The following is an 18535-nucleotide window of genomic DNA, read 5'->3' as shown; positions in this document are numbered from 1 at the left end:
AGTAATACAACTATTTAAGAAAAAGGTTTGTAATCAATCCGTAAAACCAAAACAATACAAATTTAAAACTATTTCAACTAGTCTGTTACAAAGTTTATTATTTATTTATCAAACTAAAATTATTAGACACCAAACACATATTATTAAAATACAAATATAATATTTATGACTACAATAATCTCACTCCTAATTAAGTTATAATAGGTAGATTATTTTAATATGAATTATAATATAATGTAAATACTATACCAAAAAATAAAAAAGTTAAGATAGTACATATGATAACAAATAAAAAATATGAAAATTTAAAAACAGTATCAATGCTAAGTTATTACCGTCTTAAAGCATCAAACACGTATTTAAAAGGTAAATTCTATTGAGTTGTTATCTATTTACGTCAATAGCATTCCATTTTTTATATGGTTTTTGAGAATTAAGAAATTACAAAAATACAATTTTTTTTAATTTGAACTGTTTTTGTATAATTTTTTTTTTACCATTTAATACAAAAATTTCAAATAAATAAAGAAGGGAAAGAACAAACAAACCATGAGTGACTAAAAAAAAGCAATTGGGAGGTGTCAGGCGTGTAGCACGTACGGATGCAGTAAGGTTATTTTGGGGATTTAGTTAATTAGTTAACTATCATTAGTGATTAACTCCTATAATAACTACAAATAAATAAAAAGGAGTATGAGTGGCTATCCATTCCCACTTTTGCCCAAATAATCTAAAATTCACGAGACGATTCCAAATCCATCGGGACCTTTTCCCCTTCTGCTTGGTGACGAAGACCCCATATTTCATTTCATTTAAATCCCATTTTAATATATAAACTATATATCTTATATCTTATTCTAATTTCATCATTAAAATTTAATCCATTGTTTTTCTATTTACCATTTTTACTCAAATACTTGAAATACGTTCACATAATATAATTTTGTATTTTCGAAAATATATTAAAATATTCCAACTATGTTAGTTAGCGATATTTAGATAGATTTTTTTTATTTATATTTTATAAATATTTTGACAGTTCTTTTTATAAATGAAATATTTTTAACAGTTTTTGCAATTTAGAATAATTTTCTTTTGATTAAAATGTGAAGACTTTAAATTGGAAATTTAAAAATAATTAGAACTAATTAAACATTTTTTTCCTTTTTATTTTGGCACCGTTTTGCCCTGTTGTCATCAATCCTAACGCCCTCGACGTTAGTAGCGACTAGCGAAGGCATTGACAGTCCCCTATTAAACTCCTTCTCACCTCCTTCTCTAACCATTTTCCCTTCTCTTTCTTTTGCCTCAGTCGCCATGTCTCTCCTCTCCGATCTCATCAATCTCGACCTCACTAATACCACCGAGAAGATCATCGCTGAATACGTATGGTAATTACTCTCTCCATTCTCTTCTGATCCTCACTATTATTCGCAGTTTTCCTTATGCTTGTTTCTTCTCTTGCAGGATCGGAGGATCGGGACTCGATTTGAGGAGCAAAGCTAGGGTATGAATTGATTATTTTTCTGTTTGGATCAGATTCTGTTTGTTTTCCCTGATTATTAATGTCTCTGTTTTCTTGCTATAGTCGATTTTTTTCGTTTGAGTTTGGAATCGATCATGCTTTTTTCGAAGTTTTATAGGATAAATTTTCTTTATGTTTCATTTCGCTTGAAAACTTACTGTTGCAGATCATTTTCTTTACATTCTGAACGTTCATCTCCTCCTGATTGTGTTTGATTTGTTTTCCGGAGTAATTTTCTGGATGTTTCAAATCGTTAGGAAAATTATCTATGCAAGTCATTTCTTCAGAACTAAAATGTCTCTCTCTGTATTTTTTTTTTCGTTCTTCGATTTTTTGTTTGGGTCTCTGGAATCGATCATTCTTTGAGAATCTACTTGTAGAGATTTGTCTAGCTGTATCGTTTTTTGTAGATCGTTTCGTCTGATTTAGAATGTTTTTCTCATATTTTTTGTCCTTTGTTCCATTTTGAAATCTGTTATACGTATAAATACTTTTCTGGAGAAACTTTCTCGTAGCATACACGCGATAGATTCTTTTGTTCAGTATGGATGCGGACACCTTCTTCAGATTTCGTTATTTGATTTGAAGTCACGTACTAATAATCCGCTGTTTTTCTGGAAAGCATTTCCGTACACATTTTGTTTTTCTATGGACTCGTTCGAAAAACATTGGTCAGATTGTTTCTTCGCTTTCTGAATAATTTTATCGAAAAAAAACCTTTCAGACTCTTCCGGGCCCGGTGACTGATCCGGCGAAACTTCCAAAGTGGAACTATGACGGTTCCAGTACGAATCAAGCCCCCGGAGACGACAGCGAAGTCATCATATAGTATGTATAACGCCCTCAACCCATTCACATACGCCACCTGTTCATCATGCAACTGTTTACTCTCTCAGGGTCGGGATCAACGGTCCTGATCGAGAGTATCCAAAATTTCTTTGCTGAATATTCTACGATTCAGCGAAGAATCTTTGACTATTTTGTTCCTATCTGAAATTTCCACTTTTAACGGCGTTAGTTTTGTTTGGCTGTTAACAGTCCTCAGGCGGTTTTCAAGGATCCCTTCAGAAGAGGAAATAACATCCTGGTATGGTGGATTTACCGGTTTTCCCCGGTCATCTTTGGTAAAATAGTAACAAAGTTTGGTGTTTTCCAAAAGTTGATTTGAGGGGTAATTTTGTCTTTTTGTTTCAAAATGGGCCCAAAACATTAGGTGATGTGTGATGCTTATACACCAGCTGGCGAGCCGATTCCCACCAACAAGAGATTCAACGCCGCCAAGATTTTTAGCAACCCTGACGTCGTTGCCGAGGAACCCTGGTAACGTGACATCTAATATAAAAGTAAAATCTAATATATATGTACACTTTTCTGAAATGAATTTAAAACGTTTTAGTGGGGTTTCACACAAAATCAGGAAGAATTATATTGGAATCTCATTACTTTTCTTAATTGATATGTTTCAGATTCTTTAGGGATGAATACCATATTTAACATAAACTAATAATTAATTCTTGCAGTGGCATACAATAAAATATGTATTCCATTATTTTGTTTTAAATGGAAAGAATAAATTTATATTAGTAAATAAACATTTATTATTTCTAAATAATAAACATTTTATTTTTTATCTATTTTGTATCATTTACAATTATTTTTCTATTTTTATTATATTTATATTAATAACATCTTAATTTATATAAGTTATGTTTTGGAGATTTTTTTTATGATAGAATGAAAATATTAAATTCATGAAAACGTGAAAATGGAAATTTGTTTTTGTGAGTAATGTCATATTTTTAGAAAAATTATGAAATGGAAAATTTAAATTAATAAATAATTATTTTACGTTGGACAACTTGTTACTTTTTTTAAAAATGTTTACGTACTTTTATGATATATGATATTAAGAAAATGCTAATTTCCATAACTGTAACCTAATAAAATAAAATGTGGGAATTTCATTGGAAATGTCACGTGGATGGAATTTTAATACCCTTTTATTCATTCCAAGTTTCAATCAGTTGGTGCGATTTCTTTTCACATCTCATAATCACAAATTGGAATAGTATTTTCAAAGTAAAATATAATATTGACTTTTCACAATTCATATTCATAGATTGTGGAAATTTATTGGTTATGTCACATGTGATAAAATTCTTATACCATGATTACAGTTCAGTTTATTTTTATTTTACTAACTTTCTTATTCCAGTGGGTTTCATTTGTTTATTTCCATTTCCAATTAGTAGATGGGGTTTGATTCCATAATTCGAAGGGAACAAATTTATTTTCAACCATTCTATTCACATTTTATTATCAAATTTTGGGGAATGGTCTTTTCGAAGTGAAAAAATAAGGTTGACTTTTACTAACTATTCTTCCATCACGGTTTTCAAAAATATTGAAATAGAAGCCCGCAAATTCTTTATAGTCCCATGACTACATTTTCTTAGCTTACTTCATAAATACGTCTCCACTCTCCATCGGTTGGGAACTTGGTTGCGGTGACTTTCTTTTCATGAGTGGGTGTGGTGGTCGAATATAAAATTGGTAATTGTTACAAGGGTGTGATAAATGTTGAATTAGATTAGTCATTAAAATAGGTCCACCGTCAACTTTTGACTGGAAGTCCTCCCTGCTATGATGCCACTTTTAATAATTTGTTGATTTTAATAATTTTAGTACGTACCAATTTGCTATTGTGTGCATTAAATTAACTATTGGTCCAAAATAATATTGGTCCCATGTGTTAGCTAAAGCTTCATCTTAGGTAGGCGCCTCACCAATCTCCCATGCGTGCTTTTTTTCACAATAACTTATTTTATGACAGTTCAGCACTAAAGTAAGCACTTCGAATTCACACAGTCCTGCCTCTTCAAACTTTGATCCGACGTCTCTCATCCGTTCCTTTTCTTATGTGTTCCATTTCCACATGAATGATAATTTCCACTTCCTTTTTCCAACGTCTTATTCTAAATGTTATTTCTGTTTCACTGAATATTATTTTATGATTATAGCTATTGAGCTAATTAAATTTGGATACAAACATACAGCTTTTACTGGTTCAATTGTATCATTCATTTCTTAGATATATTTTGTGGTGGTGGGAACAGGTATGGAATTGAACAGGAATACACTCTCCTCCAAAAGGATATTCACTGGCCCCTCGGTTGGCCTACCGGTGGCTTCCCTGGCCCACAGGTACCCTAGTTTCTGTTTGTTCATCGTCATCAAAGCTCTCCTCTTCACCAACTGTGTAGATATTTTTATTGCCAAATCATGTACAATAATTTAAAAGAAAAACTTAGAACAAGTATTGGAGAAACAAAAATTCAATCATCTTTCTTTTTAGAATTAGAAAATGTAAATTAAACAATAACTAAGGCTACCTTAAAAGTGTTTGAGGACACGAGTACTGTCCACTCGAAAATATCATGTTTATTGATTCAGAAGTCCAGAGCGTAAATAGTTGTAAAATGCTTTTAACAAAGTATTGGGATTCAAAACTTGTTAAGAACGTATAATTAATCATTAAGATTAATATATTGTTAAACTAGGATTTTCTTAAATCACAAATTCAATCCGAAAACCTGTAGGGGTTGGAAATTTAATATAATATCCAGCAGATTTGTTAAAAGCGTTTATCTAATTAACCTGTGCAGGGTCCTTACTACTGTGGTACCGGAGCAGATAAGGCCTTCGGTCGAGATATTGTGGACTCTCACTATAAGGCCTGCCTTTACGCCGGAATCAACATTAGTGGAATCAATGGTGAAGTCATGCCCGGACAGGTGCGTCTCCATCATAATTCCTATGTCCAAAAACACACATAAATACGCAATTTTTTTCTCCCTTAAGCGAACAATTCTATATATATATATATATATTTTTTTTTTTGGGTGGACAGTGGGAATACCAAGTCGGTCCTACCGTTGGTATTGCTTCTGGTGATCAACTATGGATGTCCCGATACATCCTCGAGGTATGCTTTAATTTAAATATGAAAATACTATACTTATTTTACAATAGGGTTATGTTTAATACATAAAAATAACCTCGATTTGTGGTTGAAACAGAGGATCACGGAAATCGCTGGTGTCGTTGTCACCTTCGACCCAAAGCCAATTCAGGTGTGTGCTAAACTCAATACTTTTATGTTGGCCTTGTGTGCTTACATATTGAACATTTTGAGTTATGACATATCATTTGAATATCAATCAGGGCGATTGGAATGGCGCTGGTGCGCACACCAATTACAGGTCTTGTTTTCTTCATTGAACTTGTCTTGATTGTTTCTGTTCTGTAATCATTTGAGTTGACATATCATCTGAAATCTTTTTTGTGTTTTACTTTTGGTTTGCCTCAGTACCAAATCAATGAGAAACGATGGTGGTATTAACGTGATCAAGAAGGCCATCGAAAAGTTGAGCTTGCGCCACAAAGAGCATATTGCTGCCTATGGAGAAGGCAACGAGAGGAGGTTGACTGGCCGCCACGAGACTGCCGATATCAATACCTTCTCTTGGGTATATTGTTCAGCCCCCTTTATTTTTTCTATTTAATTTCAGCATTATGTTGTATAATGTATACTCTGTGATTATATCGAAATATTTGAACACTTCAAAACTTTTTTTTTTTTCATTTTCATCTTTAAATCTTCAAAAAGTACACATTTTAGTCATCGAGCTTTCAAACTTGTATTTTTTTTCATTGAACTATTAAAATGTCTACTACTCAGTTCTAGGACTTACCATTTTCAACTAAAATAAACCTTAAAACAAGACATTTTTTATTTTATTTTAATATTCTGAAACTAAACGTGATGAAAAATTGCAGGGAGTTGCAAACAGAGGAGCCTCCGTTCGTGTTGGCCGTGACACTGAAAAGGCCGGCAAAGGCAAGTTACTTTGATGAAACCTTTATTTCCATTATTATTCCCTCCATCGCCCTTTGAAGATCAAAGTTTAAAATTACTTTTCAACAAATCTAATCTATACAGGCTACTTCGAGGATCGAAGGCCAGCTTCAAACATGGATCCTTACGTTGTCACTTCCATGATCGCCGAAACAACCATTCTGGGGAAGCCTTAAACAGTCTCAGTTGGCCGGCGTTGTGTTCGCGGGCGCGGCTGCTGCAGTAGCCGCCAGCCTCTCCGTTTGATGCTTTTGATTGGTTAAGGATGGATGACATTTGATTTGGTGCCTTAAACTTGGTTTCTATTTGTTGTTTCTGCCTTGTGTTTGTGCTCCGGGTATATTTTTATTGTTGCTTGTCCAAACCACTAAAGCAAACTAGGTTCTAGTCTCCCTTTATTATGTTCTATATAATAATAATAATAATCAATCTTAAAATAAAATCATTTCTTTTATTGCTTCCGTTTTCCTTTTCCCAATGCAACTGCTTTGCTTTATCTCATCATTATTTTTAGAGGTGTTTAAGACTGGTCTTTGGGAAAGGAGTAAAATTGTTGTCAAGAGCAAAGGCATGTGCATGTGTGCATCCCACTTTCGTCGTCTAAGTTCAAATAACAACCTTACTTGTTTTGAATATGTTCAAACATTTTAAAAGTTATTGTTATTTTTTGTTTGAATGTGTTTGAGATGATGTGTATAGTTTCGGGTGCACTACTATAATTTGACATAGATAGAACATGAGATTCACATAAATATGTTTTTAAAATGGTTAGGTTGTGAAACCCATAGACTAAGGAGTACATAAACCATGGAATCATTAAGCAGAGTTAATAATTCCACCTCAGCTGGAGGACATTCTTTTGTACTATGATGACTTGTACCAACTCCATTAATGGTTTGTCCAACATTTATTCATTAGGGACATATTTTTGACAAATTCATAATGTGACAAACAAGATAACACTTTTGAACTAATTTTTTCAATCAGTCAATTGCTCTCCAAGCAACGCTAAGCAATGATGAGCTTTCGAAATTAAAATACCTTATTAACTATCATTGCTATCCATGCCATAATTAAATTAACTTTATTTAACTTTTAATATTTAAAAAATGCATAATTTTTTTGGTCAAAGTTTACTGTGGATGTTGACTAATGACTTTATAGTACAAATCACATACTCGTGATTTAAGATTGAATCAATTGGGTCCTTGTAGAATGATAAAGTTGGGAAAATTGTGATATATACCAAAATAATGGCAACACACACTCCCTAACTTGCATTTCAATTTTCATAATGACTCAAATGTGCAACAACTCTCCTGTAAAATTTTATAACATGGCCATCCGCTAATCACAAACTTGTGTAACATTCTCTGCTTCATCCTAAAGAGAATGTCAAATTATTTTAAGTAACTTGAAAATATTTAAAAATTACAACAAAATACACACCAATAATTTGCAGTCTATATTGATATATTGATTAAATATGTCCTATTTTAAAATATCTCTAATTATATCTTACCATAATTTACTAATGGAACATAATTATTAGAATTATTCAATTTGCTACATTTCAACTGTAATGCTTAAATTTTCTTTACACAAAAAATTTCCTTATTTTATACTTGTTAATTTTATCTCCATTTTAAATTTTAATTTGAGAACAAAATGACTGATGTCCTTTTAATGTTGCAGTTTTTTTCTTTTTCAAATGTATTGTAATAAATGCTAGGGTGGGAATTTGAACTGTGACCTCTTATTCACATAAACATACATGTGTCAGTTGAACTAAGGTCATGTTGGCATTGTAGGTTTAATTATATTTTTCCTTACTTTAAAACTTTAATTTTGTAACTTAATCTTATTGAAATTTATATTTTTGTTAAAAAATATTTTCAAACTACTTTTAAAGTATTCCAAATTTATTTTTCTAACAATTGCGCTTTCTTTTTATATATAATTAAGACAGGAGAATTGATCATTTAACCTAGAGGCGACGAATAGTACAAACTTTATATCAATTTGTATTAAAATTTCATCCATTCTTTCCATTCTATCTATAAAATTATGACAAAAAATTACTATTTAAAACAAATGAAAAAAATTCAATCAACCATTCAAATTTGAAGTTCATGCTTTTCGATCATTATATTATAATAACATATAAATTTGATATTTTTTTTATTTAAATAATTATAGTTAGTGACAATTTTAGAAAAAAAATGTTAAATATAGCAAAATCTATCGGGTTTATAGACTCTTATGATCTATGAGTGATGAACTAATATTTGCAATATAGATAGTCTACATGATTGAAATTTTTTGCTATATTTATATAATTTTTAAAATATTACTATATATATTAAATATAGCGTTTTATTTATAAAATTAGAAAGAAAATAACCCTCAAGGGATTTTTTAGGTTACAAGTTGGGCCGGCCCAAATATGTTGTGATTAAAGAAAGTTTGGGCCAAGTTCTCTTTTCGTCTTCGTCCGTTCACTTCCAGTAACAAGAAAAAAAAAAAGAAAAAACAGAAGAAGAGGGAAAAAAAAAGACCTTGTTTATGTTTCTGCCTTCGGGGGCTTTCTTTATCTCCGGCTTCCTCCATCCCACACTCCATCGCTTTTCTCGCACCTCCTCTCACCTCCATTTTCCTTCCCATGGCCACCAGCTAATCTAGGGCCACCACTGGACCTCTATTTTCAATCCATTCTCCATCTTATTCTATCACCAACTGTTTCAATTCACAGGATTTTTTTAACTTTCAGATCTTGCCGGGGCAGAGTATTTGGAGGGAAAACGAAAAATATAGCGTTTTCTTCTTTTTAATGTCAGGTACCATTCTTTTTCTCTCTTTGAAGTTGTCTGGGACGAGTTGCGGAAGAAGCTATTTCGTTTAAGTATTACTCTGTTTTAAGTAATTATTTAGTTTTTTTTTTTTTTAAGTTCTGCTTTTATGAATTTATTGTATGATTTTTTTTAGCTGTATCTTTAGGTTTAATGTATATATTTGAGGAACTTAGATGGGTTGTTACTTTCATTGCTGTGCTACCTCGTTATGTTTTCCCTCTCAATTTGCTGATTTGAAACTTGGTTTGGATACAATTGTCTTAAGTTTATTATTATTTTTTATGTTAATGAAAGTAAATAGAAGTTATTGTTCTTTCGTGAATTTGAGCTTACATGGATGGTTGATGGATTCACTTTTTAATAACCGTAGAGTGGTAAAAGTTGAAGAAAGTTGCAATGTACGCGAGAAGAATAAAGTGTAGAAATCAGAGATGGGATTTAGTTTTTCGGCCGTCCAAATATTTAAGCAGGCCGGATGGTCTGGATGGTGGTTATTATCAATACTTGAATTGTAAAAGTTTTTCTCGGAGTAGGCTTATACGTGACAATTCAATTACAAGACATCTTTTAGCTTCCTTAGGGGCACGAGGTGGATACTTAACTTGTCAGGAAAACTTGGACCGGACTTCAGTTTCATTTTTAAGAAGTTCTCAGGTACGTAAGTATAGTTCAGATGGTGATGGAAGGAATGCTAGTGAGGGTAAGTGTATACCTGTAAAGGATGCAGCAAATTTTGAGAAGGGAAAGGCTAGGGAAGAAGTAATCAGGGAAGATTTAAAACATACGGATTCTCACGCTGAACTTGGAGTACAAGATCAAAAGGAATGGCTTAAGAATGAGAAGCTTGCAATGGAAAGTAGAAAGCGAGAATCTCCATTCATCACCAGACGTGAAAGGTTTAAAAACGAGTTCATACGAAGGATTGTTCCTTGGGAGAAAATCTCTGTTTCATGGGATACCTTTCCATACTACGTGAAGTAATCACTACCACTTTGATTATCTTGTTCTTTTGACAATTATGCTTTTATATTTACTGATATTGGTCCGGATATTTTTCTTGGTGTTTTAGTGAACAGTCAAAAAATTTATTGGTGGAATGTGCTGCTTCCCATTTGAAGCACAAAAATTTCACTTCCTTATACGGTTCTCGTTTGACTTCCTCAAGTGGCAGAATTCTACTGCAAAGCATTCCAGGTAGGAAAGTTTCATTTCACTGAAGCAGTCATGCAATTTGAAAGTATTATATACTGAACTTCTTAGCTTCCAATGTTCTTTCAATGGTTCTACCTGCAGGCACTGAGCTCTATCGTGAGAGGTTTATCAAAGCACTTGCCCGAGATCTAAAAGTTCCTTTACTGGTGCTAGATAGCAGTGTTCTTGCTCCTTATGTAAGAGATGAAGCAAATCAGACAACTAAAGTCATAAACAAATTTCTTCTAAATCATATTTTAACAATTTTACTTATTCTGTTATTCATCTTATGGTGCAGGACTTTGGTGATGATTCGCCTTCTGATGGTGAATTGGATGATGAAGCAGAATCTGGTGAGGATTGTGTATCAGACTCAGAGGATGAGAATGAAAACAGTGCAGCTAATGAGGATTGGACAAGCAGTGGGGAGTCAAAATCAGATTGTAGTGAGAGTGATGAAGTTGATGCTGAGGCAACTGCGGAAGCAGCCCTTAAAAAACTCATTCCATGCAACATTGAAGAGTTTGTGAAAGTATGTTTATGCACTTCGCTCTGATAAAAAAGAGGAAATTTGTGTTATTGGATCAACCCACACATGTAGAAGAACTTATTCCAGTTTTTCTGATTATTGTTTACATATGTGGCAGAGTGTGAATGGAGAATCTGATAGTTCTTCTGAGTCATCATCACAATCTGAGCCTAGTGAAACTTCTGTTAAGTCAAACAGGCCACTTAGAAAAGGTAAGACGTAGATTCTATTTCAGTTTTACGATTGTTACTTTTGTCTCATTTGATACATCCATATTTCGGTTAGCTTTTCCCCTAATAGTGTTGAATCCCCATGTTCTTTATATGCTTTTTGCACATGCTTGTATGTCTTTTTATGCATGCCTACTTTGCATTTTTCTTTGTGAGATTGTAGTGTTTTTAGCTGTGACAGGATCATGAGATCTGCATTCGAATCTCAATATTTCTGATAAGAAGTACTATGTGCTGTTGTAGTTTACTAATCAATAAATTCTTACTTATAAACTCGATCTTAAAATGTTTTAATAAAATATTCTATTGCAGATCTTTTATTATTTTTTCTTAACTCTTTATATTCTGCCTCAGGTGATCGAGTGAAGTATGTAGGGCCCTCTATAAATGATGAAGCTGATAAGAGGTGGCTTTCTAACTTTGTTTTTTGCACCATTATCTGATTTGAATACAAAGCATATTGTTGTTTCTTCCGAAGGTGGGACTGTGAGATGTATTGGACATTCATAGGACCTTCTAACTTCTCTTTTGGAGATTTAGAAGAAATTTTAGGGGGATTTTGTTTATTGCTCAAGCGGAGAGCAGAGTGAAGTTTGGATTAGGCTCCAGTGCTTTTGATTGTTGTTGACTGGTTCCCATCAATGAGTTTTGTTATTTATCCTGCTTTTTCTTTTTTAGTTCAACCAAATAAGAAACGCCTGTTATTATCTCTCTAGTCTTTACAGTTTGGCTTCAACATTCTTCCCTGTATCTACACCAGCATTTTTTGTTAAATAGTAAAAGATTGTTTGTTTTTGTATTATGTGAAATTGGCTATATGAGTTTCAAATTTATCCTAAAAAATCTATCATCTGCAAGTTCTATATTTTTCTGTTTTGTATCATTATGCATGTTTTATTGTTTTTTGTTTCCACTGTTCATGTGATTAGTTTCTTATTTTTTATTCTGAAATGTTTGTCTGTAGAACTTTCTTGTGGCTCTTATCAGAAAACAGTGTTCATTGCAGTGTGGAGTGTAGCTTCTAAATTTATGTGTTTTGATGTTGTCCGGGTTAGTTAAACTGCTAGGATCTAGGTTTAGATAGCCATGGTACTGGAATGCTTGTTGGTTGGATTTTGTTGATTTGAACAACTTAAAGCATTCTGTTGGGAGTTCAATAAATTGGTCTGGATTCTGAAGGCCTGTTGCTGATCTCCTCCCCTATGTGAACTCGCAACCTGATTTTGAGAAATAAAATGCATCACAGGATCACATTGGGGAAGATTTCAACATCTGAAGGTCCAAAAAGTGCTTATACCATTATTCGTGGCAGGTGGGTTGGTAAGTCACCATTTGTGTAGAACTCTGAAGCTTCCTCCTTCTTCATTTATATTTTATTTTTTGAGTCCAACAACATTTGGGGTGTGAAATTGGTCAATGGGAAAATGCTTATGGGTGGTTTGATGTTTTTGGCCTCCACCTTCTCAGTTTTCTCTGTATTATGTGACCTCTTTCTTTATGCTCAACTAATCTATGATACTGATTTGAAGGAAAGAAATTATCGAATTGTTTGGAGTTCTTTCTGCATTTTGATGAAGCCAGCGTATGTTGTGATTTGAAAGGTTGTTTCATGCATCTGTAGGCCTTTATCAAATGGCCAACGTGGGGAAGTCTATGAGGTCGATGGAGATCGAGTTGCCGTAATTTTGGATGTCAATGATGTAAAACCAGATGGAGACACAGAGGAGAAATCCTCAGAGTCTCCACCAAAACCTCCAATCCATTGGATACAAGGTGATTTCATATTTCAAGTTAAATTGGTTTCTATCAAGGAATTATTGGACTATTTTGGACCTCAGATTCTTTTGATGTTAAAGAAAATGATTGTATTTATTCTCTCCCGCAGCTAAGCACATCGAGCATGATCTTGATACACAGTCTGAAGACTGCGTTATTGCTATGGAGGTTCTATCCGAGGTAGAAATCTTGCATAATTCAAAAGTTCTTATTGGAATGGATCTTTTTGTATATTTGTTTATGGGAACCAAGGCTCCTTTTAATGGAAGCCACAAAAATTGAAATGTGTAATTAGCCTGAGGAAGGACCAAAAACTCCTTCCCTTGGCATCAAAGTTTCGTAAATATTATTCAGTTCAAAAGAAAAAAAGGAGAGTTCTAGAAGAGCTTTTGTGCAGATTAATATCCTAAATTTCCTATTCCCTAGTATAGAAACGTTCCCCATACTTCTTGGATACATCAACGAGAAAATAATCTTATTATGCCTTATTATGACATTCACTTGTGATTGATTTTGCTGTTCCTTTTTGCAGGTGGTTAACTCGATGCAACCCATCATTGTCTATTTTCCAGACTCTTCTCAATGGTTGTCTCGAGCAGTTCCCAAGGCCAACTGTAGAAAATATGTTCAGATGATGGAGGAAATCTTTGACAAAATATCCGGCCCTGTGGTTTTGATTTGTGGGCAGAATAAAATTGAATCAGGCTCAAAGGAGAGAGAAAAATTTGTAAGCACTGTGGTTTTACTGAAGTGTACCTAGACTTTCTACTTCTGAAAGCAAAACTTAACTCCTCTTTTTTCTTATCCAGACTATGATACTTCCAAATGTTGCACGCATTGCCAAGTTGGTAATGTTCTTTATACTCTATACTTATTTGTTTGTTTATTTTTATAATACAGTGTTCTTTATACTAATTGAGTTTCTATTTTCTATTTCTTTCTTTCTTTTATTTTATTTTTTATTTTTGGTGTTGTTTGGTGGATTAACAAGATTATTTTTTAACATCTGCTATATCATATGCTAATTTATTGCTGTACACTTGTATATTCCAGCCTCTATCATTGAAGCGTCTTACAGAGGGGCTTAAGGCAACGAAGAGATCTGAAGAAAATGAAATATATAAGCTCTTCACTAATGTTTTGTGTTTGCATCCTCCCAAGGTAGCTGGAGTTATAATATTTATTTTTTAATATTGCAAATTATTATTATTTTTAATGATCCTGTCTCTTTGTAGTTTTCTTTTAAAAAACAAGAGCACTTCTTATATCCTCTTTCACTCGATATTTAGTTTTGTCCTTTTATAGTTTTTTTAATTGCTTGGTGTTACTTTAGGAAGTTGAAATGTGAGGGCTCATGAGATGGAATTTTGTGATGTGAAGTTAACAAAGAAATTTTAGTTGTATTTTATCCCCCCCAAAAAATGTAGATATCGGGTTGTTACATTCTTAACCAGTGACTTTTGTGGCAACTTTGGCTTGATACCAGTGCTGCTCTGGAACTTGTTTTTGCCACTTAAAAATCCTATTTGGCGAAATGGTTTGTGTTGAGAATCTCACGTGGGATAAACTAAAGAGATTCAAACACTTAATAAGATAAGTTGTTCCTCATTGTCAATTGAGTTTGAGATAGAACTCCATACTATCAAATTTGGTATCAAAGCCATAAAGCCCAAACAGGTATTCGGTCTAATAAAATGAAATTGGGATCTAATCAATATCGGTGAATCCTAAACAGAACTATATTGAGGAGGCATTTTGAGAATCTCACGTTTGACAAACCGTGGGAACAAAAAACCTTAGACAGTTGAATTATTTCCTCCATCCAAGTTCTTTTTATTTTCTTCTTTCAGTTTTCACGTAACCTGTCTCATTCCTCGTGCAGGAAGAAGAAGTCCTAAGAGCTTTCAGTAAACAACTTGAAGAGGACAGAAGAATTGTGATTTCTCGGAGTAATTTAAATGAATTACAAAAGGTATGAAAATGCATTACATGGCCTTTAATGGTGTACTCAAGTTGACAACTTACTTTTTGAAAACTTTTCTGATTTTTTTGGTCACTTGAAGTCAAGTTTAATATGTTGCACATGCCTGATGTCTCTCTCTCTCATTGACCCGACTTGCTAATAAAACTACATTGCAGGTTCTCGAGGAAAATGAGCTATTGTGCTTGGAATTGTTGCATGTAGTTACTGATGGAGTAATATTGACGAAGAAGAGTAAGATACAACTCTAATTAAAAATTCAATTTCTTTCGAAACTGATCACCATAATTTGTATCCTCCAATATTGGGCGTGTGGAATAGAAACACTGCTAGTTTTACATTCTCTACCTTTCAAACTTCTTTAAAGTATACAAATAGTTGGTTCTCTTTCCATCTGTTTCATATGATTAAGTGAGGATCACCAAGAAATTGATACATAAGAATGATGGCTCATTTCTTTCAGCTTATACTTATACATATTGCATTTTGAACTCCAAAATGCATACACGTAGAACTAGAAGTGTGTAAGAGCACATCCAAGTTTGGATATATGGGTCTGGTACAAGTTATGAGTTAATAGTTCTTTCATACGAGTTTATTTATTTATTTTTCTATGAGATCATGTCTGACATCTTGATAATAGCAGATGCTGAAAAGGTTGTTGGCTGGGCTAAAAATCATTACTTGTCGTCATGTCTGCTTCCAAGCATAAAAGGGGACCGCTTACAGCTGCCACGTGAAAGGTTTTAATTTTGACTTTTAAAATATTACTTTTGAGATTGCGGTTTTGAGTTTTGACGGGTGTGCAAACACTATGGTTAATTTCTTATGCTTGTGTAAAGCCTCGAGATCGCAATTGCAAGATTAAAGGATCAAGAAACAACTTCTCAGAAACCCTCTCAAAGTTTGAAGGTTTGTAGTTAAGTATTTTGAAAGTTGATCACTGGAAATCTTTATACATTTCTTCACATCTTACATTTACATGCTACAGAACCTTGCCAAGGATGAGTATGAGAGCAACTTCATTTCAGCTGTGGTACCTTCGGGTGAGATTGGTGTGAAGTTTGAAAATATAGGTGCCCTTGAAGATGTGAAAAAAGCACTTAATGAATTAGTAATTCTTCCTATGAGAAGGCCCGAGCTTTTCTCTCATGGGAATCTGTTACGGGTATGTGCTTTTTTGCTCCTATCTATTTAATACACATTACAAAATAGGAATCATTACTTGGAGTAGCATTCTTTTAACTTCATAAAAACTTCATCAGCCTTGTAAAGGAATATTACTCTTTGGGCCACCTGGAACTGGGAAAACACTTCTTGCCAAGGCACTCGCTACCGAAGCAGGAGCAAACTTCATCAGTATAACCGGATCAACACTCACATCTAAGGTTTGTCTAGGATGTCGTGATATCTTAGACATTTTATTGAATTTAAGTTGGTTCTGTCTATGAACAACTGGTTCGAATATCACGAATATGTTAGCAATAAGTGAATAACTCAAAACTGTTTGCGTGAGATTTACATTACTGTTCTTTTTCTGTGAGGATGCTGTCTTATGTCTTATGTTCTCTGAAGATTATCATGGTTTTCTTGGTTCTGCAAACAGTGGTTTGGTGATGCTGAAAAGCTTACAAAGTCCCTTTTCTCCTTTGCCAGTAAGCTAGCTCCTGTCATTATTTTTGTTGATGAGGTTAGTTGTATTTATCAATTATTAAGATATTTATGAATGCCATTCTTTTTTAATATGTTATGAAATCAAATTTTATATTTTCTTTGAAAATGTCAGCTTTTTATAATAATTTGATGAAAACAGTTTAGCTACCAAAATTACTAGAAGTAGTTGTACATAACTATATTTCCTTTTTCTACACGAAGATATTTATGAAGTTATCTGGATTTTTGAAAAATATCATTCTTTTTTGGATTTTTCATTTTCTGTGTGTGGATTTGTTATTTTAGGTTGACAGTTTACTTGGTGCCCGTGGAGGTGCTTTTGAGCATGAAGCTACAAGAAGAATGAGAAATGAGTTTATGGCAGCATGGGATGGATTGCGTACAAAGGACAGCCAACGAATTCTTATCCTTGGTGCAACGAATCGGCCATTTGACCTGGATGATGCTGTCATTCGAAGACTACCCAGAAGGTAACTTTGATATTCATCTTTCTGTAAGGAAGAACCGGACTGGAAGGAAAGCAGAATAAAAACTTAGGAATTAACAAATTAAGTGGAATCAATATGTCGATTTAGCTGTTGATAGTTGCATTCCTTGTTTGCTTGTTATATTTATCAGAATATACGTAGACCTTCCGGATGCTGCAAACCGTCTGAAGATTCTTAAAATATTTCTTGCACAAGAAAATGTTGTACCTGATTTCCAGTTTGATGAACTTGCAAATGCAACGGAGGGGTACTCTGGCAGTGATTTAAAGGTAAGATAAATTGATAGCGTTAAAAAGAATTTTGATCGTTAATCAAACTTAACACACATCGCTCTTTTGATTTGTAGAATCTTTGTATTGCTGCGGCGTATAGACCCGTGCAAGAACTTTTAGAAGAAGAAAACCAGGTAAATCCTTTGCTTAATGTATAGCTAGTTAACATGCTAATACACTTGATTTGGCAGTCTTCGACTTTAATTGTATCTGTTCCACAATGTACTTTGTTGGCAAGATGGCCGGCTTGATTTTAAATTGTTGCATTTACTTCACTCCAGGGAGGCCAAAAACAAAAAGACTCTTCATTGAGGCCACTTAATTTGGATGACTTTATTAAATCAAAAGCCAAGGTATGTCCTCATGTTCACCAATTTAAACTTTTTAAAAAATCCTTGATTAAAATAAGTTTCAAGGACAATCTTCCTTTTGTGTACCATTTTTGTTCTCTCAGCGATATTAACCTTCCCATGGTGATAGACTATAGTCCGTTTGGAACGACTATCTAAGCTCAGTTTCTGGCTAAAATTGTTGCCAGATGGATTTTCTCGGTTGTCATTGTTGCTATATTCTTCTCTCTTCAACAATTTCTAACTAACCAATACTCTGTTTGATGCAAACAGGTTGGACCATCTGTTGCCTTCGACGCTACGAGCATGAATGAACTAAGAAAATGGAATGAACAGTATGGAGAAGGCGGTAGCCGGAAGAAATCGCCCTTCGGCTTTGGAAACTAAGGTAATCACTTGATTTTATTTAGAGTAAGAAAGAAAATAGAAGAGAAAAAGAATAATGGCCATTTTATTTATATTTCCTAACTGGAACACTTCCCATTCCTTTCTTGAGTTCACTAGAGTTAGGCTTCATCTCTTTTCAATGTTTTAGCTTTCATTTGTTGCCCAAGTTTTCTTTTTGTAACATAATATTATAGAGACCATGTTCTTGTCATAGTTTAATAAGTTATTTCTTTCTTTTTGATCTAATTTACTTAGATATATAAATATTTTTCCTATTCACTGTAATGGCTCTTTGAAACCCAACATTGTAACAAGTTATATCAATTGGGAGGGTTGTTTGAGGCTGGTTTCGATTCTTTTTT

General features: G+C 33.5%; 2 protein-coding genes across 4 annotated transcripts; both read left to right on the top strand.

Moving 5' to 3' along the window:
• The first annotated feature begins 1207 nt into the window (after window positions 1–1207).
• On the top strand, window positions 1208–6904 carry LOC101213413 (glutamine synthetase nodule isozyme). Of its 2 annotated transcripts, XM_004135911.3 has the most exons (13): window positions 1215–1391; window positions 1468–1507; window positions 2250–2353; window positions 2564–2612; window positions 2739–2845; window positions 4642–4729; window positions 5191–5319; window positions 5436–5510; window positions 5605–5658; window positions 5750–5787; window positions 5895–6054; window positions 6365–6425; window positions 6528–6904. In XM_004135911.3, the coding sequence occupies exons 1-13, from the start codon at window positions 1318–1320 to the stop codon at window positions 6617–6619; spliced, it is 1071 nt and encodes a 356-aa protein (XP_004135959.1). In that variant the 5' UTR covers window positions 1215–1317; the 3' UTR covers window positions 6620–6904. The 2 variants fall into 2 exon arrangements, with proteins under 2 accessions (XP_011659421.1, XP_004135959.1); XM_011661119.2 differs by lacking the exons at window positions 5895–6054; window positions 6365–6425 and having other exon boundaries at window positions 1208–1391; window positions 5750–5789; window positions 6529–6904.
• Window positions 6905–8960: 2056 nt separating this feature from the next.
• LOC101214782 lies at window positions 8961–18529 on the top strand. Of its 2 annotated transcripts, XM_004136087.3 has the most exons (25): window positions 8961–9280; window positions 9666–10272; window positions 10365–10489; window positions 10589–10683; window positions 10785–11018; window positions 11134–11227; window positions 11600–11651; window positions 12492–12557; window positions 12867–13018; window positions 13131–13201; window positions 13554–13748; window positions 13831–13869; window positions 14075–14182; window positions 14904–14993; window positions 15161–15236; window positions 15649–15745; window positions 15845–15914; window positions 15994–16170; window positions 16268–16390; window positions 16609–16692; window positions 16962–17146; window positions 17295–17433; window positions 17511–17570; window positions 17718–17789; window positions 18060–18529. In XM_004136087.3, exons 2-25 carry the CDS (start codon window positions 9692–9694, stop codon window positions 18171–18173), a joined length of 3099 nt encoding a protein of 1032 aa, XP_004136135.1. In that variant the 5' UTR covers window positions 8961–9280; window positions 9666–9691; the 3' UTR covers window positions 18174–18529. The 2 variants fall into 2 exon arrangements, with proteins under 2 accessions (XP_004136135.1, XP_011659420.1); XM_011661118.2 differs by lacking the exon at window positions 12492–12557.
• Window positions 18530–18535: the final 6 nt, after the last annotated feature.

This window comes from Cucumis sativus, chromosome 7 (genome assembly GCF_000004075.3).
Source record: "Cucumis sativus cultivar 9930 chromosome 7, Cucumber_9930_V3, whole genome shotgun sequence".
Lineage (NCBI taxonomy): Eukaryota > Viridiplantae > Streptophyta > Magnoliopsida > Cucurbitales > Cucurbitaceae > Cucumis > Cucumis sativus.
The sequence above is the reverse complement of the archived record's forward strand: the minus strand, read 5'-3'. Positions and strand labels throughout refer to the sequence as shown.